The following is a 25,114-nucleotide window of genomic DNA, read 5'->3' on the forward strand; positions in this document are numbered from 1 at the left end:
TGCGCGCCTATACGAGGTATTACGGTAGCGGCGGAGAGCGCTGCGCATGCGCGCGGCGCCCCGAAAGGGGAAGGGGGGGGGGGGAGGGCGGCGGCGCATGCGCAGCCCGCGGCGGCCTCCCACGATGGCGGCGGCGGGCGGGCAGGCGGCGCTGGAGCGCTGGGTGTCCGGGGAGCTGCAGGAGCTGCTGGGGCTCAGCGGCCGCCACGTCCCCGCCTTCCTGGTGGCGCTGGCCCGGCGGAGCCGCAGCGCCGAGGAGCTGCTGGAGCGGCTGCGCGACACCGAGGCGCTGCGGGTGGAGGAGCCGCGCGTGCGGGCCTTCGCCAGGGAGCTCTGGGGGAAGGTGGCCGGGGCTTCCGGGGGGCGGGGCTTAAAGCGGGAGGGGCTTCCGGTGGGCGGGGCCTCGGCGGCGGCGGCGGCGGGCGTGGTTTGGGTGGGAGGAGCCGGGGGCGGGGCTTGGGGGGAGGAAGAGGGGGGGTGGGGGGGTGGGGGCGGGGCAGGGGTGGGCGGGGGCGAGTGGGCGGGGCTTGAGGGGGAGTGGGAGGGGCTATGGGGCTGGGGCGGGGCTTACGGGAGGGTATGGGGGTGGTTGGGGGCGGGGCTTGGGGTGGGCGGGGTCTAGGGCGGGGGTGTGGTTTGGGTGGGAGGAGTTAGGGGCGGGGCTTGGGGAATGGGAGGGGCTATATGGCTGGGGGCGGGGCTTATGGGGAGGGGAGGTTGGGGTGGGGCTTCGGGATGGGCGTGGCCTCTGTGGGCGGGGCTTGGGAGGGGGTGGGGCTTGGGGGGTGGGGGCGGGGCTTTGAGGAGGCAGGGGGCGGGGCTTTAAGGTGATTGGGAGCAGGGCTTGGAGTAGGAGGGGCCTGGGAGCAGGGGGCGGGGCTTGGAGGAGGTGGGGCCTGTGGAAGGGGGCGTGGTTTGCATAATTGGAACGGGAGGGGCCTGCTCAGGTGGGGGCGGGGTTAAAGGGAGAAGGCGTGGCTTATGGGCAGGGCCTGTTGGATACGGAGTGGGTGGGGCCTAAGGGAGGTGGGCGTGGCCGGTAGGATGGTGGGCGTGGCTTTACGCGAGGGGGCGTGGCCTCTTCGAGAGTGGGCGGAGCTTGTGGGCCAGAGCAGCACCGAGGCAGAGGGGGGGACAACCAATGCTGGGGGTGGTTGGGGGGGGGGGGGGGGCAGGGCGGGGCCACATTTAGGAGGCGTGGCCTCGCTCAGAGGGGCGGGGCCTCGCCCAGGGGCCTTTCCCTGACGCTTTTTCCCCCCCAAAAGGTCCCCCGGGAACCCCCCCGGGAGCCCCCCGGCCGCGCGGCCGAGCGGGCGGCGCTGGAGCTGCAGCGGCGCAGCCAAGGTTACCGATTGGTGGAGAGCGACGAGGAGGCGGGGCCCGGCCCCGGCCCCGCCCCCGACATGGCCGCCGCCGCCGCCCGCCGCCGCCGCCGCCACCACCTCCGGCGCCGCCGCTCCGAGTCCCCCGAGGCCTCTGGCAGCCCCTCGCCCCCGCCGCCGGCCCCGTGAGTAGCCCCCGGTTATTGGGGGGGTCCCCCCCAGTTATTGGGGTCTGACCCCATTATTGGGGTTCCCCCCCCCTTGGTTTTGGGGTCCCCCCCCTTGGTTTTGGGGTCCCCCCCTTGTTATTGGGGTCCCCCCCTTGTTATTGGGGTCCCCCCCCTGTTATTGGGGTCCCCCCAGTTATTGGGGTCTGACCCCCATTAATTGATGCCCACCCCCATTATTGGGGTCTGAGCCTATTAATTGGGGTCCTCCCCCCCCGTTATTGGGATCTGACCCCATTACTGGGGTCCCCCCATGGCTATCGGGGTCCCCCCCATTAATTGGGCCCCTCTAGGTTATTGGAGTCTCACCCCATTAATTGGGGTCCCCCCCGTTAATTGGGGCCCCTCCCAGGTTGTTGGGGTCCCCCTAGTTATTGGGGTCTGACCCCATTAATTGGGGTCCTCACTTGTTTTTGGGGTCCCCCCAACTTATCGGGGTGCCCCCAGGTTATTGGGGTCTGACCCCACCAGTGGGGTCCCCACCTTGTTTTTGGGGTCCCCCCAGTTATTGAGGTCTCCCCTGGTTATTGGAGTCCTTTTGTGGTTATTGGGGTCCCCCGCGGCTATTGGGGTCCCTCCAGTTTTTGGGATCCCCCCCAGTTACCGGTTTTCCCCCAGGTTATTGGGGTCCCCCCCAGTTATTGGGGGCTCTTTGGGGTCCCCCTACCAATCTCAAGTCCCCTTCCAGCCTTTTGGGGTCCCCTTAAACTCTTGGGATCCCCTTAAACTTTTAGGATCCCCTTAAACTTTTGGTGATCCCTTAAACTTTTGGGGTCCCCTTAAGCTCTTAGGATCTCCTTGAACTTTTGACGTCCCCGTAAACTTTTGGGGTCCCCCTTAAACTTTTGGGGTTCCCCTTAAACTTTTAGGATCCCCGTAAACTTTTAGGGTCCCCTTAAACTTTTGGGGTCCCCCTTAAACTTTTAGAATCCCCTTAAACTTTTAGTATCCCCTTAAACTTTTAGGGTCCTCTTAAGCTTTTGGCGATTCCTTAAACTTTTGGGGTCCCCCCTAAACTTTTGGGGTCCCTCTAAACTTTTGGGGTCCCCCTTAAACTTTTAGGATCCCCTTAAACTTTTAGGATCCCCTTAAACTTTTGAGGTCCCCTTAAACTTTTGGTGATCCCTTAAATTTTTGGGGTCCCCCTTGAACTTTTGGGGTCCCCTTGAACTTTTGGGGTTCCCTTAACCTTTTAGGCTCCCCTTTACCTTTTCGGCTCCTTTCCTCCCCACCTTTTAGGGTTTTTCACCCCGTACAAAACCCGTGACCGTCTCCCTCTCTTCCTAACCCTTTCGGGGTCCTCCCTTTGATCCGGGACCCTCCGAAACTTTTGGGGTCCCCCCTTTTACAGGGCTCCGGACCCCCCCGAGGAGCCGGAGGCGGAATGGGAAGCGTCGGAGCGCGAGCGCCTGCGGGACCTGGAGGAACGGGACGCCTTCGCCGAGCGCCTCCGCCGCCGCGACCGCGACCGCACCCGCCACGTCCTCGCCCGCCCCGACGCCAAGGTGCCCCCCGGGAGGGGTCCTTATGGGGTCGGGGGGGGCGTTTCGGGGTCCCCCCGTGTGGGTCGCGGAGTCCCTGGGGTGGGTTTTGGTTCCTTTAGGGGGATTTAGGGGCGTCGCGGGGGCGTCCTGATGAGCTTCTGGGGGTTCTCGGGGAGAGTTTTGGGGGGTTTGGGTGGGGTCGGGGGGGTTCTGGGGTGGGATTTGGGGTCCTTGGTGTGGGATTTGGGGTCCTTGTATGGGATTTGGGGTGTCCAGGGAGAGCTGGGGGGTCGCTGGAGTGGGTTTGGGGTCCTTGGGTGGGATTTAGGGGTTGCTGGTTGGGATTGGGGCTCCTGGATGGGATTTTGGGGCTCCTGTATAGGATTTTGGGGGTCTCTGCTTGGGACTGGGGGTCCTGGATTGGGTTTTGGGGGTCTCTGGTTGGGATTTTGGAGCTCCTGGATGGGATTTTGGGGCTCCTGGATGGGATTTTGGGTGCTTCTCGTTGAGAATGGGACTCCAGGATGGGATTTTGGGGATATTGGATGGGATTTGGGGGGGGTCTCTGGTTGGGATTGGGGCTCCGGGATGGCATTTGGGGGCTCCTGGATGGGATTCTGGGGCTCCTGGATAGGATTTTGGGGGTCTCTGCTTGAGGCTGGGACTCCTGGATGGGATTTGGGGGCTCCTGGATAGGTTTTTGGGTGTTTTTGGTTGAGACTGGGGCTCCTGGATGCGATTTTGGGGCTTGTGGATGGGATTTTGGGGGACTCTGGTTGGGATTGGGGCTCCTGCATGGAATTTTGGGGCTCCTGGATGGGGTTTTGAGGGTCTGTGGTTGGGACTGGGTGTTTTTGGATGGGATTTAGGGGGTCTCTGGTTGGGACCGGGGGTCCCGGTTGGGATTTTAGGGTCTCTTCTTTGGACTGGGGGCTCTCACCCACCTCCCCCTTAAGATTTGGGGTCCCTGGGCGTGCGACCTGACGTTTTTTGGGTCTTATTAGGGTTTTCTTCCCTCCTTAACTAAACCCGTCCCCTTGATCCCCTTCTCCCTCCCTTTCCCTCCCCCCGCCAGGCTTACGAAGAAGCTCAGAAACGCCTCAAAGTCGCCGAAGAAGACCAAAAAACCATGGTGAGCCCCCGAAACTTCCCGTCGAGGAGGCCTCCCCCCCCCCCGAACCCTACCACCCCGCAAACCCCTCCCCGCTCGTCCCCAGGTCCCCGAGCTGCGGAAGAAATCCCGCCGGGAATATTTAGCCAAGAGGGAGCGGGATAAACTCGAGGAGCTGGAAGCGGAGATCGCCGACGAGGAATATCTCTTCGGGGAGGAGACGCTGACGGGCGCCGAGCGGCGCGAGCTCGAGTACAAGCGGCGCGTGCGGGACCTGGCCCGCGAGTACAAGCGGGCGGGCGAGAAGGAGAAGCTGGAGAAGAGCAACCGCTACTACATGCCCGAGGAGACGCGGGGGAAGGTGGGAGGAAGGGGTTTGGGGGGGGGTTTTGGAGGGGATCGGGGGGGGCTCGGTGCGGGAAAGCCACGGGGCGAGTGGGTTTTGGGGTGGTTGGGGGACTCTCGGCGCAGAAAATCCGTGGGATGGGTGGATTTCAAGGTAGGTTGGGGGCTCCAGGCGGAGAAGATCCGTGGGGTGAGCAGGCTTCAAGGTGGTTTGGGGGTTCTTGGCGCATAAAGTCCATGGGATTTGTATGTTTTGGGGTGGTTTGGGGGCTGTTGGCACAGAAAATCCATGGGACGAGTGGGTTTTGGGGTGGTTTCAGAGCTCTCAGCAACAAAAACCCAAGGGGTATGTGGGTTTCAAGGTGGTTTGGGGCCTCTTGGCACAGAAAATCCATGGGATGAGTGGGTTTTGGGGTGGTTTGGGGGCTGTTGGCACAGAAAATCCATGGGATGAGTGGGTTTTGGGGTGGTTTGGGGGCTGTTGGCACAGAAAATCCATGGGATGAGTGGGTTTTGGGGTGGTTTGGGGGCTGTTGGCACAGAAAATCCATGGGATGAGTGGGTTTTGGGGTGGTTTGGGGGCTCTTGGCTCAAAAAATCCATGGGATGAGTGGGTTTTGGGGTGGTTTTAGAGCTCTCAGCAACGAAAACCCAAGGGATATGTGGGTTTTGGGGTGGTTTGGGGGCTGTTGGCACAGAAAATCCGTGGGATGAGTGGGTTTTGGGGTGGTTTGGAGGCTCATGGCATCAAAAATCCACAGGATGAGTAGGTTTCAAAGTGGTTTTGGGGTTCTTGGCACAGAAAATCCATGGGGTGGGTGGGTTTTAGGGTGGTTTTGGGGCTCTTGGCGTAGAAAATCCGTGGCGTGAGTGGGTTTTGGGGTGGTTCGGGGGTTCTCAGCACGGAAAATCCGTGGGGTGGGTGAGTTTGGGGTGGTTTGGGGGCTCTTTGCACAGAAAATCCACGGGATGTGTGAGTTTTGGGTCGCTTTCATGTCTTTCACCATAGCAAAACCCTGGAACAAGCCTTTTCTGCGGCGTTTTTGCAGCTCTTTCCCCCCCCCCCCCCCGCATCAAACCCCCAGCTGCGCCGATTTTGGGTCGGTTTTCTCACTTTTTACCCCTTCCTGTAGAAAATCCCGGAACGCGAGGAGCCGGGGACGGAAGAGGAGCGCTTGGCCCCGCGGGACGAGCAGCGGCGCTGGGAGGAGGAGCGCATGGGGGCGGCCGCCCTGCGGTTCGGGGCGCGCGACGCCGCCCGCCGCCAGCCCTCCCGCGACTACGACTTCGTGCTGGAGGAGGACGAGATGATCCAGTTCGTCAGCGCCGTGCAGATGCAGGGCACCGAGCCCGACAAGGTGGGCTTGGGGGGGAGGGTTTGGGGTGCTGGAGGGGGTCCTAGGGGCGCTGGGGGGCATCTGGGGGTGATGCAGGGGGGATTTGGGGTGGTGGAGGAGGTCCCAGGGGCACTGGGAGGCACCTGGGAATGATGGAGGGGGGATTTGGGGTGCTGGAGGGGGTCCCAGGGGCGCTGGGGGGCACCTGGGAATGATGGAGGGGGGATTTGGGGTGCTGGAGGGGGTCCCAGGGGTGCTGGAGGGGGTCCTAGAGGTGCTGGGAGGCACCTGGGAGGGATGGAGGGGGGATTTGGGGTGCTGGAGGGGGTCCCAGAGGTGCTGGAGGGGGTCCCAGGGGTGCTGGGGGTACCTGGGAGGGATGGAGAGGGGATTTGGGGTGCTGGAGGGGGTCCTAGGGGCACCTGGGAGTGAATAAGGGGGGGTTTGGGGTGTAGAAGGGGGTCCCAGAGATGCTACAAAGGGTTTAGAGGTGGTGTGGGCAGTAATAGGGGTGCTGGAGGGGGTCCCAGAGGTGCTGGAGGGGTCCCAGGGGTGCTGGGGGTTTCCTGGGAGGGATGGAGGGGAGATTTGGGGTGCCAGAGGGGGTTTTGGGGATGCTGGGGACCATAAATAGGGGATTTGGGGTGCTGGAGGGGATCTAGGGGTGGCCAGGAGGGGATTTGGGTTGGCCAGGAGGGGATTTGGGGTAGTAAAGAGGGGATTTGGGGCAGCCAAGAGGGAATTTGGGGTGGCCAAGAGGGGATTTGGGGTGACCAAGAGGGGATTTAGGTGGCCAAGAGGGGATTTGGGGTGTCGGAGGAGGGTTTTGGGGATCCTGGGTGCCATAAATAGGGGATTTGGGGTGCTGGAGGGGACCTAGGGGCGGCGAAGCGGGGATTTGGGGTAGCCAAGAGGGAATTTGGGGTAGCCAAGAGTGGATTTAGGTGGCCAAGAGGGCATTTGGGGTGGCAAAGGGTACAAAGGGACTTGGAAAGGGCCACGGGGCGATGACGGGGAGGGGTCCGCGGACTCGGGGAGGGGGGGGGGGGGGACGGACACGGGGCCGTCGGTGACATCGGGGCCGCAGGAGGCGCCGGCGGCGGTGCCGGAGGCGGAGCGGCGTCGGCAGTCGGCGCAGGAGGTGCGCCGCAGCCTCCCCATCTTCCCCTACCGCGACGAGCTGGTGGCCGCCGTCGCCCGCCACCAGATCCTGGTCATCGAGGGCGAGACGGGCTCGGGGAAAACCACCCAGATCCCCCAGTACCTGCACGAGGAGGTGAGGGTGACGGGGTGGGGGGTGCCGGGGGGGGGTAAACGAGGGGGTTTGGGGGCGCCGGGGGCAATAGGGAGGGAATCAGAGGGGTAGATAAAGGGGTTGGGGGGTGCTGGGGGGGTAAACGAGGGGGTTTTGGGGCGTCGGGGGCAATAGGGAGGAAGTCAGAGGGGTAGATAGAGGGGTTGGGGGGTGCTGGGGGGGTAAACGAGGGGGTTTTGGGGCGTCGGGGGCAATAGGGAGGGAGTCAGAGGGGTAGATAAAGGGGTTGGGGGGTGCTGGGGGGGTAAACGAGGGGGTTTTGGGGCGTCGGGGGCAATAGGGAGGGAATTAGAGGGGTAGATAAAGGGGTTGGGGGGTGCTGGGGGGGTAAACGAGGGGGTTTTGGGGCATCGGGGGCAATAGGGAGGGAATCAGAGGGGTAGATAAAGGGGTTGGGGGGTAAATAATGGGGTTGGGGGCAATAGGGAGGAAATTAGAGGGGTAGATAAAGGGGTTGGGGGGCAGATAAGGGAGGTAGGGGGGTAAGTTAGGGGATTTGGGGGCATTGGGGACAACAGGGAGGAAGTTAGAGGGGTAGATAAAGGGGTTGGGGGGCACCGGAGGGGTGCTGGGGGGGTAAATGAGGGGGTTTGGGGGCATTGGGGGCAATAGGGAGGAAATTAGAGGGGTAGATAAAGGGGTTGGGGGGCAGATAAGGGAGGTGTGGGGGTACATAAGGGGGTTTGGGGGCAATAGGGAGGAAATTACAAGGGCAGATAAAGGGGTCGGGGGGGCAGATAAGGGAGGTGGGGGGCAAATAATGGGGCTGGGGTGGGGGTCAATAGGGCGCTGATAGGGGACGCGGGGAGTTTATAGGGGACGCTGGGGGGATAGGGGAGCTGGGGGGCAAATAAGGGGGCATGGAGGGGGGGGGGGGGGCAATAGGAAGGAGCTGGGGGGGCGGTAGGGGGCAGGGGGACCCCCCCGAGCTGTCCCCAACCCCCCCCACCCCCCCAGGGCTACACGCGGCAGGGGCTGAAGATCGGGATCACGCAGCCGCGGCGCGTGGCCGCCATGAGCGTGGCCGCCCGGGTCGCCGTCGAGATGGGCACGAAGCTGGGCAACGAGGTGAGGCGGGGACGCTTGGGGACACGTGGGGACACGTGGGGACATCGGGGGGGGGGGGCGGGGGCATGGGGACATGGGGACACAGGGTGCGGGGCGCCCCGAGGGGTGGCTTGGGTGGCCAGGGGGGATTTTGGGGTCGTGTCCCTGTCTTAAGGGACGCGTGTCCCCCGCCTCAGGGACCCTGGGGACCCACGTCCCCCATGTTGGGGACCCCCAGGGGACCTCGGGGACACGTCCTTGTCCTAGGGGACCTTGGGGACATTCCCCCATCCCGAAGACCCCAGGGACGCGACCCCTCCAGGGGACCCGTCCCCTTTTTAGGGGGGGACATTTCAGGACCCCGAACGACCAAAGGGACACCGGGGGGGGGAGGAAGGGGGGGGGGGGTGGGCCGAGGGACGTCGGGGACCCCCGGGTGACACGTCCCCGTCCCCAGGTGGGGTACAGCATCCGCTTCGAGGACTGCACGTCGGAGCGGACGGTGCTCAAGTACATGACGGACGGGATGCTGCTGCGGGAGTTCCTCACCGAGCCCGACCTCGGCTCCTACAGGTGGCCTTGGGGACATCGGGGGACACCGGGGACACGAGGGGACATCGGGGGACACTGGGGGACTTAAGGGGGCGTCGGGGTTGATGTGGGCGTGGGGGTGTCGGGGGAGAAGCAGCGGGGCGGTGGCATGGGGACGTCGGAGGTTGGTGGCCCTCGGGGGTGTGGTAGAAGGGACTTTGGGGACACCGGGGACACCGGGGAGGCGGGTTTGGGGACGTAAGGACGCGCTGGCCTCGTCCTTTGTCTTATTCCTGTCCCCTCGCCGTCCCCCCTCGTCCTCGGTGTGGTCACCCTGTCCCCGCCGTGGTGCCCTGTCCGTCCCCGTGTCCCTGCGCCTCCTGGTCCTTACTCTGTCCCCGTGTCCCCGTGGCCGCCCCCGTCCCCGTGTCCCCGTGTCTGTCCCTGTGTCTATCCCCGTGTCCCCATCCCCGTGTCCCCGTGTCCCCCCGTGCCCCCCCATGTCCGTCCCTATGTCTGTCCCCATCCCCGTGTCCTCCCGTGTCCCTGTCCCCCCGTGTCCCCCCGTGTCCCCATCTCCCCCAATGCCCTCTTGTCCCCCGATGTCCCCATGTCCCCGTGTCCCCATGTCCCCCCGTGTCCCCCCGTCCCCCCATGTCCCCGTGTCCCCCTATGTCCCTGTGTCCTCCCCGTGTCCCCATGTCCCCATGTCTGTCCCTGTGTCTATCCCCATCCCCGTGTCCCCCCATGTCCCCCCGTGTCCCCCCATGTCCCCGTGTCCCCCCCCGTGTCCCCATGTCCCCATGTCTGTCCCTGTGTCTATCCCCATCCCCATCCCCGTGTCCCCCATGTCCCTGTGTCCCCCCATGTCCTCGTGTCCCCTCGTGTCCCCCTGTGTCCCCATGTCCCCATGTCCCCATATCCCCCGTATCCCCCTGTGTCCCCATGTCCCCTCATGTCCCCATGTCCCCCCATGTCCCCATACTCCCCCATCTCCCCCAATGTCCTCTTGTCCCCCACATGTCCCCATGTCCCCCCGTGTCCCCCCATGTCCCCGTGTCCCCCCCGTGTCCCCATGTCCCCGTGTCTGTCCCTATGTCTATCCCCATCCCCGTGTCCCCCCGTGTCCCTGTCCCCCCCCGTGTCCCTATGTCCCCATGTCCCCCCATGTCCCCGTGTCCCCATACCCCCCCACGTCCCCCCGTGTCCCCCAACATCCCCGTGTCCCCCCGTGTTCCCATCTCCCCCAATGTCCTCTTGTCCCCCCACGTGTCCCCATGTCGCCCCATGTCCCCGCGTCCCCCCGCGTGTCCCCCCCCGCAGCGTGATCATGGTGGACGAGGCGCACGAGCGCACGCTGCACACGGACGTCCTGTTCGGGCTCATCAAGGACATCGCGCGGTTCCGGCCGCAGCTGAAGGTGCTGGTGGCCTCGGCCACGCTGGACACGCAGCGCTTCTCCGCCTTCTTCGACCACGCGCCCGTCTTCCGCATCCCCGGGCGGCGCTTCCCCGTCGACATCTACTACACCAAGGTGGGGCGCGGGGGGACGTTGGGGGCGTTGGGGGACGCGGGGACACGGGGGGACGCGGGGACACGGGGGGACGTTGGGGATACGGGGGCGTTGGGGGACACGGGGGTGTTGGGGGCGTTGGGGGACATGGGGACACGGGGACGTTGGGGGCGTTGGGGGACGCGGGGACACAGGGGGAGATGGGGACACGGGGGGACGTTGGGGACACGGGGACGTTGGGGGACATGGGGATGTTGGGGGACACGGGGGGACGCTGGGGGACACGGGGACGTTGGGGGACACGGGGACGTTGGGGGCGTTGGGGGACGCGGGGACACGGGGGGAGATGGGGACACGGGGGGACACGGGGACATTGGGGGACACGGGGACTTTGGGGGACATGGGGATGTTGGGGGACACAGGGACACGGGGGGACATTGGGGGACACGGGGACGTTGGGGGACATGGGGACGTTGGGGGACATGGGGACGTTGGGGGCGTTGGGGGACGCGGGGACATGGGGGGAGATGGGGACATGGGGGGAGATGGGGACACGGGGACGTTGGGGGACATGGGGATGTTGGGGGACACGGGGACACGGGGGGACGTTGGGGGACATGGGGACGTTGGGGGCGTTGGGGGACGCGGGGACACGGGGGGAGATGGGGACACGGGGGGACACGGGGACGTTGGGGGACACGGGGTGACATGGGGGGATACGGGGGGACATGGGGACATTGGGGGAAATGGGGACATGGGGACACGGGGGGAGATGGGGACACTGGGGGAAATGGGGATGTTGGGGGACACGGACAGGGGGGGACGTTGGGGGACACGGGGGGGACGTTGGGGGACACGGGGGGACGTTGGGGGACATGGGGACATGGGGGGAGATGGGGACATGGGGACATCGGGGGACACGGGGACATGGGCGGACGAGGGGACACAGGGGGACGTTGGGGGACACAGGGGCATGGGGACGCAGGGGATGTGGGGACACGGGGATTTGAGGGGATGAGGGGACCGGGGGGGGGATATGAGGACACTGGGGGGACACGGGGGGGACACGGGGACGCCAGGCGCCATGGGGTCGCTGCGGGGCCGAGGGGAGGCGGGGCGCTGAGGGACGGGGGGACACCGGGGGACCTCAGGGAGGGGACAGAGGCACTTGGGGACACGGCGGGGACACCGGGTGCTGATGTCCCCCCCCCTCCCCGTGTCCCCCCCGTGTCCCCCCCCCCCGCAGGCGCCCGAGGCCGACTACCTGGAGGCGTGCGTGGTGTCGGTGCTGCAGATCCACGTCACCCAGCCCCCCGGGGACATCCTCGTCTTCCTCACCGGCCAGGTGGGTGTCACCTCCCGGCCACCCCCGCGTCACCCCCCTGGGTGTCCCCTCCCCCGCCTCTTGTCACCCCAGCCCCCCGGGGACGACCTGGGTGGCGTGGGGGGGTGGGGGTGGGGGCGGCGGCCGGCGTCACCCCCCTGCCGCCGCGCTGTGTCCGCGCTGTCCTTGTCGCCCTCGTGTCCCTGGTGTCACCTGGGTGCCGCCGGTGTCCCCAGGCGTCCCCGTGCCACCGGTGTCCCTGATGTCCTCGGGGTGTCCCCGGGGTGTCCCCTGGGTGTCCCCGTCACCACGGATGTCCCCGATCCTCCCTGTGTCCATGGTGTCCCCGTCCATCCAGGTGTCCCCATGCCCCTGGTGTCCCCGAGTGTCCCCATCCTCCTGGTGTCCCCGCTGTCCCCGAGTGTCCCCATGTCCCTGGTGTCCCCGATGTCCCCAGGGCGTCCCCATCAGTTCAGGTGTCCCCATACCCCTGGTGTCCCCTGGGTGTCCCCATCCTCCTCGTGTCCATGGTGTCCCCATACGTCCAGGTGTCCCCATGCCCCTGGTGTCCCTGATGTCCCCTGGGTGTCCCCATCACCACGGGTGTCCCCATCCTCTCTGTGCCCATGGTGTCCCCGTCCATCCTGGTGTCCCTGGTGTCCCTCAGTGTCCCCATGCCCCCGGTGTCCCTGATGTCCCCGAGTGTCCCCATGCCCCCGGTGTCCCTCATGTCCCCTGGGTGTCCCCATCACCACGGTGCCCCCGTCCATCCAGGTGTCCCCATGCCCCTGATGTCCCTGATGTCCCTGAGTGTCCCCATGCCCCTGGTGTCCCTGATGTTCCTGAGTGTCCCCATGTCCCCTGTGTCCCCATGCCCCTGGTGTCCCCGATGTCCCCATGCCCCTGGTGCCCCCGCTGTCCCCGAGCGTCCCTGTGCCCCCGCTGTCCCCAAGCATCCCGGTGTCCCCGATGTCCCCATGCCCCCGGTGTCCCTGATGCCCCCTGGGTGTCCCCGTCACCACGGTGCCCCCGTCCATCCAGGTGTCCCCGTGCCCCCGCTGTCCCCGAGCGTCCCCGCGCCCCCGCTGTCCCCGAGCGTCCCCGCGCCCCCGGTGTCCCTGACGCCCCCGGGGCTGTCCCCGCGGCAGGAGGAGATCGAGGCGTGCGTGGAGCTGCTGCAGGAGCGCTGCCGCCGCCTGGGCTCCAAGCTGGCCGAGCTGCTGGTGCTGCCCATCTACGCCAACCTCCCCTCCGACATGCAGGCGCGCATCTTCGAGCCCACCCCGCCCGGCGCCCGCAAGGTGCGCGCCGCCCCTTTAAGAGGGGGTGGGGGTGGGGGGGCGGGGCCTCGGGAAGGGGCGGGGCCTCGGGAGGGGGTGGGGCTGGGAGGGCTGGGTAGGAGGGGGGTGGAGCCTAACGGGGTGGGGTGCGAGGGGGCGGGGACTAATGGGGTGGGGGTTGAGGGGGTGGAGCCTAATAGGGTGGGGGGGCGGAGCCTAATAGGGTGGGGTCTGAGGGAGGTGGGGTCTAATAGGGTGGAGTCGGAGGGGCGGGGCGTAATGGGGTGGGGTCTGATTAGGGGGTGGAGCCTAATGGGGTGGGGTCGGAGGGGTGAGGCTTAACGGAGTGGGGTCCGAGGGGGTGGAGCCTAACAGGGTGGGGTCTGATTAAGGGGGTGGAGCCTATTAGGGTGGGGTCTGAGGGAGGTGGAGCCTAATAGGGTGGGGTCTAAGGGGGTGGAGCCTAATAGGGTGGGACTTAATGGGGGTGGGGTCTGATGGGGGTGGAGCCTAACAGGGTGGGGTCTGATGGGGGTGGAGCCTAATAGGGTGTGCCCAAGGGGGTGGAGTCGATGGAGGTGGGGCTTAAGAGGGCGGGGCACGGGGGTGGGGCTCCTGGGGTAGGTCTGGGTGGGCTCAAGGGGGCGGGGCTTAGCAGGGCGTGCCCCGGGCGGGGCGGAAGGGGGGGGCGTGTCCCACGAGGTCCCCGCCCCCAGGTGGTGGTGGCCACCAACATCGCGGAGACGTCGGTGACCATCGACGGCATCGTCTACGTGCTGGACCCCGGCTTCTGCAAGCAGAAGAGCTACAGCGCCCGCACCGGCATGGAGTCCCTCGTCGTCACCCCCTGCTCCCGGGTACGGCCCCGTGTCCCCACGGACCCCGTCCCCGTGTCCCCATGGCCCCGGTCCCCATGGCCCCATCCCCATTTCCCTATGGCCTTCGTCCCCGTGTCCCCACGGACCCCGTCCCCGTGTCCCCACGGACCTTGTCCCCGTGTCCCCATGGACCCCGTCCCCGTGTCCCCACGGACCTTGTCCTCGTGTCCCCATGGACCCCGTCCCTGTGTCCCCATGGCCCCGGTCCCCATGGCCCCAGCCCCATTTCCCTATGGCCTTCGTCCCCGTGTCCCCACGGACCTTGTCCCCGTGTCCCCATGGACCCCGTCCCCGTGTCCCCACGGACCTTGTCCCCGTGTCCCCATGGACCCCGTCCCCGTGTCCCCACGGACCTTGTCCCCGTGTCCCCATGGACCCCGTCCCCGTGTCCCCACGGACCTTGTCCTCGTGTCCCCATGGACCCCGTCCCCGTGTCCCCATGGCCCCGGTCCCCATGGCCCCATCCCCATTTCCCTATGGCCTTCGTCCCCGTGTCCCCACGGACCTTGTCCCCGTGTCCCCACGGACCCCGTCCCCGTTTCCCCACGGACCTTGTCCCCGTTTCCCCATGGACCTTGTCCTCGTGTCCCCATGGACCCCGTCCCTGTGTCCCCGTGGCCCCGGTCCCCATGGCCCCATCCCCATTTCCCTATGGCCTTCGTCCCCATGTCCCCACGGACCCCGTCCCCATGTCCTCACGGACCCCGTCCTCGTGTCCCCACGGACCCCGTCCCCGTGTCCCCACAGACCCCATCCCCGTTTCCCCATGGACCTCGTCCCCATGGTCCCCGGCCCTGTGTCCCCATGTCCCCCAGGGTCCCTCTGGGCAACCACGTCCTCATCCCCGTGTCCCAGAGCCATACGGCACCGTGTCACCGTGTCACTTGGTGCCCAGGTCCTCCTGTCCCCAAATCCCTTGGTGTCCAGGTCCCCCTGTCCCTTGGTCCCAATGTCCCCAGGTCCTTATATCCTCATGTCCCCGTATCCCTTGGTCCCCACGTCCCCATATCTCTTAGTCCCTATGTCCCCATGTCCTTACATCCTTGGTCTCCAGGACCCCATGTCCCTGTGTCCCCATATCCCCCTGTCCCTGTGTCCCCATGTCCCTGTGTCCCCATATCTCTTAGTCCCCATGTCCCCAGGTCCTTATGTCCCCATGTCCCCACTTTCCTTGGTCCCCGTGTCCCCATGTCCTTGCATCCCTGTGTCCCCATGTCCCCAGGTCCCTGTGTCCCCATGTCCCCACATTCCTTGGTCCCCATGTCCCCAAATCCCTTGGTCCTTATGTCCCCACGTCCCCAATGTCCCCACATCCTAGTCCCCATGTCCCCATGTCCTTGTATCCCCATGTCCCCACACCCCTTAGACCCTACGTCCTTACATCCCCGTGTCCCCTGCCCCTATTGTCCCCTGTCCCCCCGTGTCCCCACGTCCCTCCCTGTGTCCCCACGTCCCTCCCCGTGTCCCCACGTCCCCCGTGGGTGACACCAGGTGCCGGTGCCCGCAGGCCTCGGCGAACCAGCGGGCGGGCCGGGCGGGCCGGGTGGCCCCGGGGAAATGTTTCCGCCTCTACACGGCCTGGGCCTTCCAGCACGAGCTGGAGGAGACGCCGGTGCCCGAAATCCAGCGCGCCGACCTGGGCGCCCTCGTCCTGCTGCTCAAGAGCCTCGGTGAGACCGGGGGACGGCGGTGGGTCGGGGGGCTGGGGAGCCGGAGGGACGTCCTGGGGGGCGTTTGGGGCATCTCGGGGGGCTTTGGGGCATCTTAGGGGTCATCGGGGTGTCCTAGGAGGCATCTAGGGGGGCTTTGGGGCATCCTAAGGGCCATTAGGGTGTCTCAGGAGGCATCTAGGGGGGCTTTGGGGCATCCTAAGGGCCATCAAGATGTCTTAGGAGGCATCTCAGGGGGCTTTGGGGCATCTCAGGGGGCTTTGGGGCATCTCAGGGGGCTTTAGGGTGTCTCAGGAGGCATCTCAGGGGGCTTTGGGGTATCCTAAGGGCCATTAGAGTGTCTCAGGAGGCATCTCAGGGGGCTTTGGGGCATCTCAGGGGTCTTTAGGGTATCTCAGGAGGCATCTCAGGGGGCTTTGGGGCATCTCAGAGGGCTTTGGGGCATCCTAAGGGCCATCAAGGTGTCTTAGGAGGCATCTCGGGGGGCTTTGGGGCAACTCAGGGGACGTTTGGGGCATCTCGGGGGGCTTTGGGGCATCTTAGGGGCCATCAGGGTGTCTCAGGAGGCATCTCAGGGGGCTTTCGGGTATCCTAAGGGCCATTAGGGTGTCTCAGGAGGCATCTAGGGGGGCTTTCGGGCAACTCAGAGGGCTTTGGGGTATGCTAAGGGCCATTAGGGTATCTCAGGAGGCATCTCAGGGGGCTTTTTGGGCATCTCAGGGGGCTTTGGGGCATCCTAAGGGCCGTCAAGGTGTCTCAGGGGGCATCTCGGGGAGCTTTGGGGCATCTCAGGGGGCTTTAGGGCATCCTGGAGGCCATCAGGGTGTCTCAGGAGGCATCTCGGGGGGCTTTGGGGCATCTCAGGAGGCATCTCGGGGGCCGTTTGGGACATCTTGGGCTCTTTTAGGGCACATCTGGGGACATTTGGGGACAGGAAGGACCTCGGGGCAGGGCCTGAGGAACACGGGGGACATTTTGGGGTGGGGACCCTCCCCCCCCGCCCCGGGGTGGCGGTGGGGTGGCAGCGGGTGACGTCCCCGTCCCCAGGCATCAACGACCTGATCCACTTCGACTTCCTGGACCCGCCGCCCCACGAGACGCTGGTGCTAGCGCTGGAGCAGCTCTACGCCCTGGGCGCCCTCAACCACCTGGGCGAGCTCACCACGGTACTGGGAGCACTGGGAGGGACTGGGAGGGACTGGGGGCACTGAGGGGAACTGGAGTGGTGGGGCTGGACCCCGTGGGTGGGGTCGTGTTGGTACTGGGAGCACTGGGAGGGACTGGGGTGGTGGTGGTGGATCCCATGGGTGAGCTGACCACGGTACTGGGAGCACTGGGAGGGACTGGGAGGGACTGGAGGCACTGGGGGGGACTGGGGTGGTGGGGCTGGACCCCGTGGGTGGGGTCGCGTTGGTACTGGGAGCACTGGGAGGGACTGGGAGGGACTGGGGGCACTGGGGGGGACCGGGGTGGTGGTGCCGGACCCCATGGGGGAGGTCGCCTTGGTACTGGGAGCACTGGGATGGTCCTGGGAGCACTGGGAGGAACTGGGGGCACCGGGGCGGGGTTACTGGGAGCACTGGGGCGGGGTGACTGGGAGCACTGGTCCCCTGACGGTGTCCCCGCGCTGTCCCCAGCTGGGCCGGCGCATGGCGGAGCTGCCCGTGGAGCCCATGCTGGCCAAGATGATCCTGGCCTCGGAGCAGTGAGTGTCCCCCGGTGTCCCCTGGTGTCCCCTGGTGTCCCCAGGGTGTCCCCCGGGTGTCCCCTGGGTGTCCCGGTGCCCCGATGTCACCCCTGGCCCCGCCATGGGTGTCCCCATCCCCTCGGCGATGTCCCTGTCCCCGTGGTGACAACCCCATCTCCACCATGGGTGTCCCTGTCCTCTTGGTGACGTCCCCAACCCCTCGGTGTCCCCATCCCCTTGGCGATGTCCCCACCCCCTTCATGTCCCCACCCCCTTGGTGTCCCCAACCTCTTGGTGATGTCCCCTTGGTGACATCCCCATCCCCTTGATGGTGTCCCCATCCCCTTGGTGACGTCTCCAACCCCTCAATGTCCCCATCCCCTCGATGTCTCCATCCCCTCGGTGACGTCCTCATCCCCTCAATGACGTCCCCTCGGTGTCCCCATCCCCTTGGTGACATCCCCTTGGTGACATCCCCTTGGTGACATCCCCATCCCATACTGTCCCCATGGGTGCCCCGGGGCCATCCCTAGGGTGCCCCAGTGCCGTCCCCGTGCCGTGGGGTGCCCCAGGGCTGTCCCCAAGGTGCCCTGGGACTGTCCCCAAGGTGCCCCAGGGCTGTCCCCAAGGTGCCCCGGTGCCGTCCCCGTGCCATGGGGTGCCCCAGGGCTGTCCCCAAGGTGCCCCAGGGCTGTCCCCACACCACAGGGTGACCCAGGACTGTCCCCAAGGTGCCCTGGGACTGTCCCCAAGGTGCCACGGTGCCGTCCCCGTGCCATGGGGTGCCCCGGGGCTGTCCCCAAGGCGCCCCGGGCCTGTCCCCAAGGTGCCCCGGTGCCATCGCCACACCACGGGGCTATCCTTAGGGTGCCCCGGTGCCGTCCCCGTGCCATGGGGTGCCCCGGGGCTGTCCCCAAGGCGCCCCGGTGCCGTCCCCGCGCAGGTACGGGTGCACGGAGGAGGTGCTGACGGTGGCGGCCATGCTGTCGGTGAACAACGCCGTCTTCTACCGGCCCAAGGACAAGGTGCTGCACGCCGACAGCGCCCGCGTCGGCTTCCACGTGCCCGGCGGGGACCACCTCGTGCTGCTCAACGTCTACAACCAGGCACGGCGGGGCTTGGGGACGCTTGGGGACACTTTGGGGACGTCTTGGGGACGCTTGGGGATACTTTGGGGGGGGTCGCTTGGGGACACTGGAGGTGCTTGGGGGATGTTTGGGGACACTTTGGGGTTGCTTGGGGACACTGGGGCTGCTTTGGGGACACTGGAGGTGCTTTGAGGACACTTGGGGACACTTGGGGACACTTTGGGGATGCTTTTGGGGCGGTTGGGGACACTGGGGATGCTTTGGGGACACTGGAGGTGCTTTGAGGACACTTGGGGACACTGGGGTTACTTTGGGGGACACTTGGGGACACTTTGGGGATGCTTTGGGGACGGTTGGGGACACTGGGGATGCTTTGGGACGCTTTGAGGATGCTTGGGGACGCTTGGGGACACTTTGGAGATGCTTGGGGACACTGGGGAGGCTTTGGGGATGTTTGGGGACACTTTGGGGACGCCTGGGGACACTTTGGGACACTGGGGATGTTTTGGGGACACTTCAGGGATGCTCTGGGGACACTTTGGGGACACCTTGGGGACACTTGGGGACACACCTGGGGGGAATGGGCTGTCCTGGGGACGTGGGGACGGGTGTTTGGGGTGGCCTGGGGGGGTCCAGGTCCAGGTCCTGACCTGTCCTGTCTTTGTCCCCTCCTGTGTCCCCGTGTCCCATGTCCCCATCTCCTCGTCCCCATGTCCCCTGCTGTCCCCGTGTCCCTCGCCCTGTCCCCGTGTCCCCTGCTGTCCCCGTCTCCCTCTCCTTGTCCCTGTCCTTGTCCCCATGTCCCTTGCTGTCCCCATCCCCTTGTCCCCATCCCCTTGTCCCCATGCCCCCCACTGTCCCCATGTCCCCATCTCCTTCTCCCCACGCCCCCTTGCTGTCCCCCCGTCCCCATCCCCGTCTCCCCTGCTGTCCCCTGCTGTCCCCATGTCCCTCTCCCTGTCCCCGTGTCCCCATGTCCCTTATTGTCCCCATGTCCCTCTCCCTGTCCCCATGTCCCCACGTCCCTTGTTGTCCCCATGTCCCTCTCCCTGTCCCCATGTCCCCACGTCCCTTGTTGTCCCCGTGTCCCTCTCCCTGTCCCCATGTCCCCATGTCCCTTGTTGTCCCCATGTCCCTCTCCGTGTCCCCATGTCCCCGTGTCCCTTATTGTCCCATGTCCCTCTCCCTGTCCCCATGTCCCCGTGTCCCTCTCCCTGTCCCCGTGTCCCTATGTCCCCGTGTCCCTTATTGTCCCCGTGTCCCTTATTGTCCCCGTGTCCCTCTCCCTGTCCCCATGTCCCTTGTTGTCCCCATGTCCCTCTCCCTGTCCCCGTGTCCCTATGTCCCCGTGTCCCTTATTGTCCCCGTGTCCCTCTCCCTGTCCCCATGTCCCCTGCTGTCCCCGTGTCCCTCTCCCTGTCCCTGTGTCCCCCTGTCCCTTATTGTCCCCGTGTCCCTCTCCCTGTCCCCGTGTCCCCCTGTCCCTTATTGTCCCCGTGTCCCTCTCCCTGTCCCCGTGTCCCCCTGTCCCTTATTGTCCCCGTGTCCCCGCAGTGGGTGGCGAGCGGGCACTCGGTGCAGTGGTGCTACGAGCACTTCGTGCAGGCGCGGTCGCTGCGGCGGGCGCGGGACGTGCGGGAGCAGCTGGAGGGGCTGATGGAGCGCGTCGAGATCGCCCCCTCCTCCTGCGCCGGAGACCTCGTCCCCGTCCGCAAGGTGCCCCCGACCCTCCCCCCCCCCAACTCCCCCCCCCCCCAAAAAACAACCCGGGACCCCCCCCCCCCCCCCCCCCAAAAAAAAAAAATAGGCAGGGACCCCAAAAACCCCACCCAGGGATCCCAAAAACCCACACAGGGACCCCAAAAACCCCCCCAAAGATGCCCAAAACCTGAGGGACCCCAAAACCCCACCCCGGGACCCCAAAAACCCACACAGGGACTCCAAAATCCCACACAAGGACCCCAAAAACCCACCGAGGGACCCCAAAACCCCACCGAGGGACCCCAAAACCCCACGCAAATCCCCCAAAAACTCCACCCATGGACCCCCAAAAAAACACAAAGACACCCAGGGACCCCAAAACCCCACCCAGAGACCCCAAAAACCCACCCAGGGACCCCAAAACCCCACCGAGGGACCCCAAAACCCTACCCAGGGACCCCCAGGTCTCCCCAGGACCCTTTGGGACCCCCCCCCCCCCCTTTTTCCCCTCCAGGACCCCGAATTCCCTTTGGAGTTTTTTAGGGCCCACATTTCCCCCTTTGGGGTCCCATTTCCTCTCCTGGGACCCTCTGAGACCCCCCCCCCCCCAGGACCCTTCCCCATTTCCCCTCCAGGGACACTCTTGGGCCCCTGTTTCCCCTCCGGGGACCCTTTGGGGCCCCTGTTTCCCCCCTCCTGGGTCCCTCAGGACCCCATTTCCCCCGTGGGACCCCCAATCCCTCCCCCAGGACCCCATTTCCCCCCTCAGGACCCCCCATTTCCCCTCCTGGGCCCCCCAGAACCCCCCCATTTCCCTCCAGGGACACTCCTGGGTCCCCATTTCCTCTCCGAGGACCTTTTGGACCCCCATTTCCCCCCTCCTGGGTCCCTCAGGACCCCCATTTCCCCCCTCGGGACCCCCATTTCCCTCCTTCTGGGTCCCCCAGGACCCCATTTCCCCCCTTGGGACCCCCATTTCCCTCCCCCCTGGACCCCATTTCCCCCCCCCTCGGGACCCCTGTTACCCTCCTCCTGGGTCCCCCAAGACCCCATCCCCCCCCAAAGACCCCCATTCCTCCCCCAAGACCCCATTTCTCCCCTCGGGACCCCCATTTCCCCCCTCCTGGCTCCCCCAGGACCCCCATTTCCCCCCTCGGGACCCCCCCCAATCCCCCCCCCCCAAAACGCCCCCATTCCCCCCCTCCCCAGGCCATCACCGCCGGCTTCTTCTACCACACGGCGCGGCTGACGCGGGGCGGCTACCGGACGGTGAAGCACCAGCAGACGGTGTTCGTGCACCCCAACAGCTCCCTCTTCGAGGAGCAGCCCCGCTGGGTGCTCTACCACGAGCTCGTCTTCACCACCAAGGAGTTCATGCGCCAGGTCGGGGCCGCGGGGACAGAAAGGGGACGGGGCTGGGGACAGCGCCGCGGGCCGAGGGGGTGCGGTTACGGCGATAACCGCACGGCCATGGGGCTAACGGCACGGTTACGGGGATAACGGCACGGGTATGGGGATAACGGCACGGGTATGGGGACGAGGAAGGTGGTGGGACGGGGATGGGGTGGCACTTTGGGGTTTTAGGGACACGGGGACGAAAGGGGACAGGGCTGGGGACACCACGGCGGGCTGCGGGGTGCGGTTACAGCGATAACCGCACGGGTACGGGGCTAACGGCACGGGTACAGGGATAACCACATGGTTATGGGGACGAGGAGGGCGGTGGGATGGGGACAGGGGTGGCACTTTGGGGTTTTAGGGACACGGGGGCATAAAGGGGACAGTGCTGGGGACACCGCGGTGGGCTGCAGGGTGCGGTTACGGCGATAACCGCACGGCCATGGGGCTAACGGCACGGTTACGGGGATAACGGCACGGGTATGGGGACGAGGAAGGTGGTGGGACGGGGATGGGGTGGCACTTTGGGGTTTTAGGGACACGGGGACGAAAGGGGACAGGGCTGGGGACACCACGGCGGGCTGCGGGGTGCGGTTACGGTGATAACCGCACGGGTACGGGGATAACGGCACGGGTACGGAGATAACCACATGGTTATGGGGACAAGGAAGGCGGTGGGACGGGGATGGGGTGGCACTTTGGGGTTTTAGGGACACGGGGACGAAAGGGGACAGGGCTGGGGACACCGCGGCGGGCTGCGGGGTGCGGTTACGGCGATAACGGCACGGGTACGGGGATAACGGCACGGGTACGGGGATAACCACATGGTTATGGGGACGAGGAGGGCGGTGGGATGGGGACAGGGGTGGCACTTTGGGGTTTTAGGGACACGGGGGCATAAAGGGGACAGTGCTGGGGACACCGCCGCGGGCTGCGGGGTGCGGTTACGGCGATAACGGCACGGGTACGGGGATAACGGCACGGGTATGGGGATAACGGCACGGGTATGGGGACGAGGAAGGTGGTGGGACGGGGATGGGGTGGCACTTTGGGGTTTTAGGGACACGGGGACGAAAGGGGACAGGGCTGGGGACACCGCCGCGGGCTGCGGGGTGCGGTTACGGCGATAACCGCACGGGTACGGGGATAACGGCACGGGTACAGGGATAACCACATGGTTATGGGGACGAGGAGGGCGGTGGGATGGGGACAGGGGTGGCACTTTGGGGTTTTAGGGACACGGGGACATAAAGGGGACAGTGCTGGGGACACCGCGGTGGGCTGCGGGGTGCGGTTACAGCGATAACCGCACGGGTACGGGGATAACGGCACAGGTACAGGGATAACCACATGGTTATGGGGACGAGGAGGGCGGTGGGATGGGGACAGGGGTGGCACTTCGGGGTTTTAGGGACACGGGGACATAAAGGGGACAGTGCTGGGGACACCGCGGTGGGCTGCAGGGTGCGGTTACGGCGATAACCGCACGGGTACGGGGATAACGGCACGGGTACGGGGACGAGGAGGGTGGTGGGACGGGGACAGGGGTGGTTTTAGGGTTTTAGGGACACGGGGCGGCACCGGGGACCCCCCCCGGTGACCCTGTCTGTCCCCCTCCTGTCCCCGTCCCCAGGTGATCGAGATCGACAGCGCCTGGCTGCTGGAGGTGGCCCCGCACTACTACCAGGCCAAGGAGCTGGAGGACGCCGGCGCCCGCAAGATGCCCAAAAAAGTGGGCAAGAGCCGGGAGGAGCTGGGCTGAGCCCCGGGGGGAGCGGGGAGGGGACGCGGGGACGTCCCTGGGGGCTTCGGGGACACCGCGGGGGGGTGGGGGGGGGCGCGGGGACGTCCCGGGGGACCCCCCGAGTGTCCCAAATACAGCTTTGGGTGACAAAAAGGCTTGGGGGGTCCCCTCCGCAGCGCCCCTCGGGGAAACGATCCGATAGATTTCTTTTTTATTCTGTACATTAAGTTACGGGGGCAGTGAGGGGGGGGTCCCGGGGGGGGGGGGGTGGGGGGTGTTTCATGCAGCCCCCGGGGGTCCCGGGGGCTTGAGGGCGAGGCACAGCGCCGGCCCCGTCCCCGGTTCGGCCAGCCCCGCCGCCGCCGCCACCGCCGCCGCCGCCACCAGCAGCTTCTTGGCCTCGGACACGGCCGGGGGGGCCGGCATCAGCTGGGGGGGGGGGGGGCAAAAAAAAAAAAAAAAAAAAAAAAAGGGGGTTTTGGGGGGGGGCAGGAGGGGCCCGGTGACGTCCCCTCGTGTCCCCTGGGGTCCCCTGGGGTCCCCTCCCTTACCTTGTCCACGTGGTGGCAGCGGATGAGGCCGTGGGAGTCGAGGAAGAAAGTGGAGAAGGCGTCGTAGGACCTGGGGGGGGGGGGGGACACGGGGGGGGACGTCGGGGACGTGGGGACGTTGGGGACAGGGGGCTGGGATCCCGCCCTGGGGAGTGACAGGGATTTGGGGACGCGGGGCTGGGAGCCTGGCCTGGGGGGGGTGCGGGGACAATGGGGTGTGGGGACAATGGGGTGTGGGGACAATGGGGACAGGGGGGTGGGGAGCTGCAGGACAAGGGGGGGACAGGGGTGGGGACCTCGGTGGCAGAGGGGACACGGGGCGGGGGGAGAGGGGATGCGGTCCTGGGGTTATCGGGTCTGCGGTGGCAGAGGCGACGCGGTGGCGGCAGGGCCGCAGTGGCGGCGGGGACCTGTGGCTTTGGGGCACGGTGACAACGGGGCCACGGTGACAACGGCCGAGGGGATGCGGCGCTAAACCCACCCACCCCCCCCCCCCCGAGGGCTGCGGCGGCGACCGAGGGTGCCGGGAGGGGACAAAAGGGGGACGAAAGGGGACGAAAGGGGAGGAGGGGGGGGGGGGTGGAAAGGGGACAAAGTGGGACGGAAGGGGACAACGGGGACGAAAGGGGACAACGGGGACGGGGCGGCCGTGGGGCCAGGGTGCTGACCGCAGCAGCTCGCGCTTGTCGCGGCGGTAGAAGCGCAGCAGGCAGAGGTGGAAGGGCAGCCCCGTGAGGCGCCAGCGGGCGCGGATGCTCCAGTCCTCGGGGTGCTGGGTGAGGGCCAGCACCTCCAGGCGCAGGCTGGCGAAGTAGCCCCAGGCGGCGGCGCGGCACAGGGCCACGGCCACCTGGTACATGGCCCGGCCGCTGCGGGAGGGGACACGGGGACGTCGCCTCGCCTCCCGAGGGGGTGGCCGGGTCCCCGCGGAGCTGGGGTTTTGGGGGGGGGGGGGGGGTCCTCACCGCGTGCGGAGGCGCAGGGGGCGGTTGACGAATTCGACGTCCGGGGAGTAGAGGGCGTAGTCGGGGATCTTGAGGAAGAAGTTGGGGAGCTGCGGGGGGGGGGGGGGGACAGGAAAAGAGGGGACGGGGACAGGAAAAGGGGACGGGGACAGGAAATGGGGAGGGGACAGGAAAAGGGACGGGGACAGAAGGGGAAGGGGACAGGAAAAGGGGACGGGGACAGAAAAGGGGAAGGGGACAGAAAAAGGGAAGGGGACAGAAAAGGGAAGGTGGACAGGAAATGGGAAGGGGACAGGAAATGGGAAGGGGACAGGAAAATGGGAAGGGGACAGGAAATGGGGAGGGGACAGGAAATGGGGAAGGGGACAGGAAAAGGGACGGGGACAGGAAAAGGGAAGGGGACAGGAAAAGGGGAGGGGACAGGAAAAGGCACGGGGACAGGAAAAGGGAAGGGGACCGGAAATGGGGAGGGGACAGGAAAAGGGGGACGGGGACAGGAAAAGGCACGGGGACAGGAAAGGGAAGGGGACAGGAAATGGGGAGGGGACAGGAAAAGGGACGGGGACAGGAAAAGGGGGCGGGGACAGGAAAAGGGG

General features: G+C 66.3%; 2 protein-coding genes across 2 annotated transcripts; one reads left to right on the forward strand and one right to left on the reverse strand.

The window, feature by feature from the left end:
* The first annotated feature begins 85 nt into the window (after positions 1-85).
* Positions 86-23,196, forward strand: DHX16 (DEAH-box helicase 16). The gene is made up of 20 exons (XM_040543103.1): positions 86-343; positions 1,266-1,507; positions 2,901-3,054; positions 4,109-4,165; positions 4,251-4,505; positions 5,623-5,847; positions 6,914-7,102; positions 8,099-8,209; positions 8,646-8,761; positions 10,043-10,253; positions 11,479-11,577; positions 12,705-12,857; positions 13,553-13,693; positions 15,222-15,384; positions 16,432-16,550; positions 17,022-17,089; positions 18,015-18,177; positions 19,714-19,875; positions 21,070-21,243; positions 22,892-23,196. The coding sequence occupies exons 1-20, from the start codon at positions 98-100 to the stop codon at positions 23,018-23,020; spliced, it is 3,177 nt and encodes a 1,058-aa protein (XP_040399037.1). The 5' UTR covers positions 86-97; the 3' UTR covers positions 23,021-23,196.
* C33H6orf136 (chromosome 33 C6orf136 homolog) lies at positions 23,099-24,691 on the reverse strand (the record flags this gene model as incomplete). Its single annotated transcript, XM_040543131.1, has 4 exons — positions 23,099-23,431; positions 23,554-23,623; positions 24,222-24,422; positions 24,519-24,691. Coding segments are annotated over 4 exons (594 nt in total), but the record flags the coding sequence as incomplete, so codon positions are not given.
* Between the last annotated feature and the right edge of the window lie 423 nt (positions 24,692-25,114).

Source organism: Cygnus olor (genome assembly GCF_009769625.2).
Source record: "Cygnus olor isolate bCygOlo1 chromosome 33 unlocalized genomic scaffold, bCygOlo1.pri.v2 SUPER_33A, whole genome shotgun sequence".
NCBI lineage: Eukaryota > Metazoa > Chordata > Aves > Anseriformes > Anatidae > Cygnus > Cygnus olor.

What these genes read in the sequence shown, in the direction of transcription:
- DHX16 (XM_040543103.1), top strand. Translation starts at nt 98, where the DNA reads ATGCGCAGCCCGCGGCGGCCTCCCACGATGGCGGCGGCGGGCGGGCAG. An exon ending in ATGATCCTGGCCTCGGAGCA is followed by an intron (nt 17,090 to 18,014) that starts GTGAGTGTCCCC and finishes GTCCCCGCGCAG; the next exon opens with GTACGGGTGCACGGAGGAGG. An exon ending in ACCTCGTCCCCGTCCGCAAG is followed by an intron (nt 19,876 to 21,069) that starts GTGCCCCCGACC and finishes CCCCCTCCCCAG; the next exon opens with GCCATCACCGCCGGCTTCTT.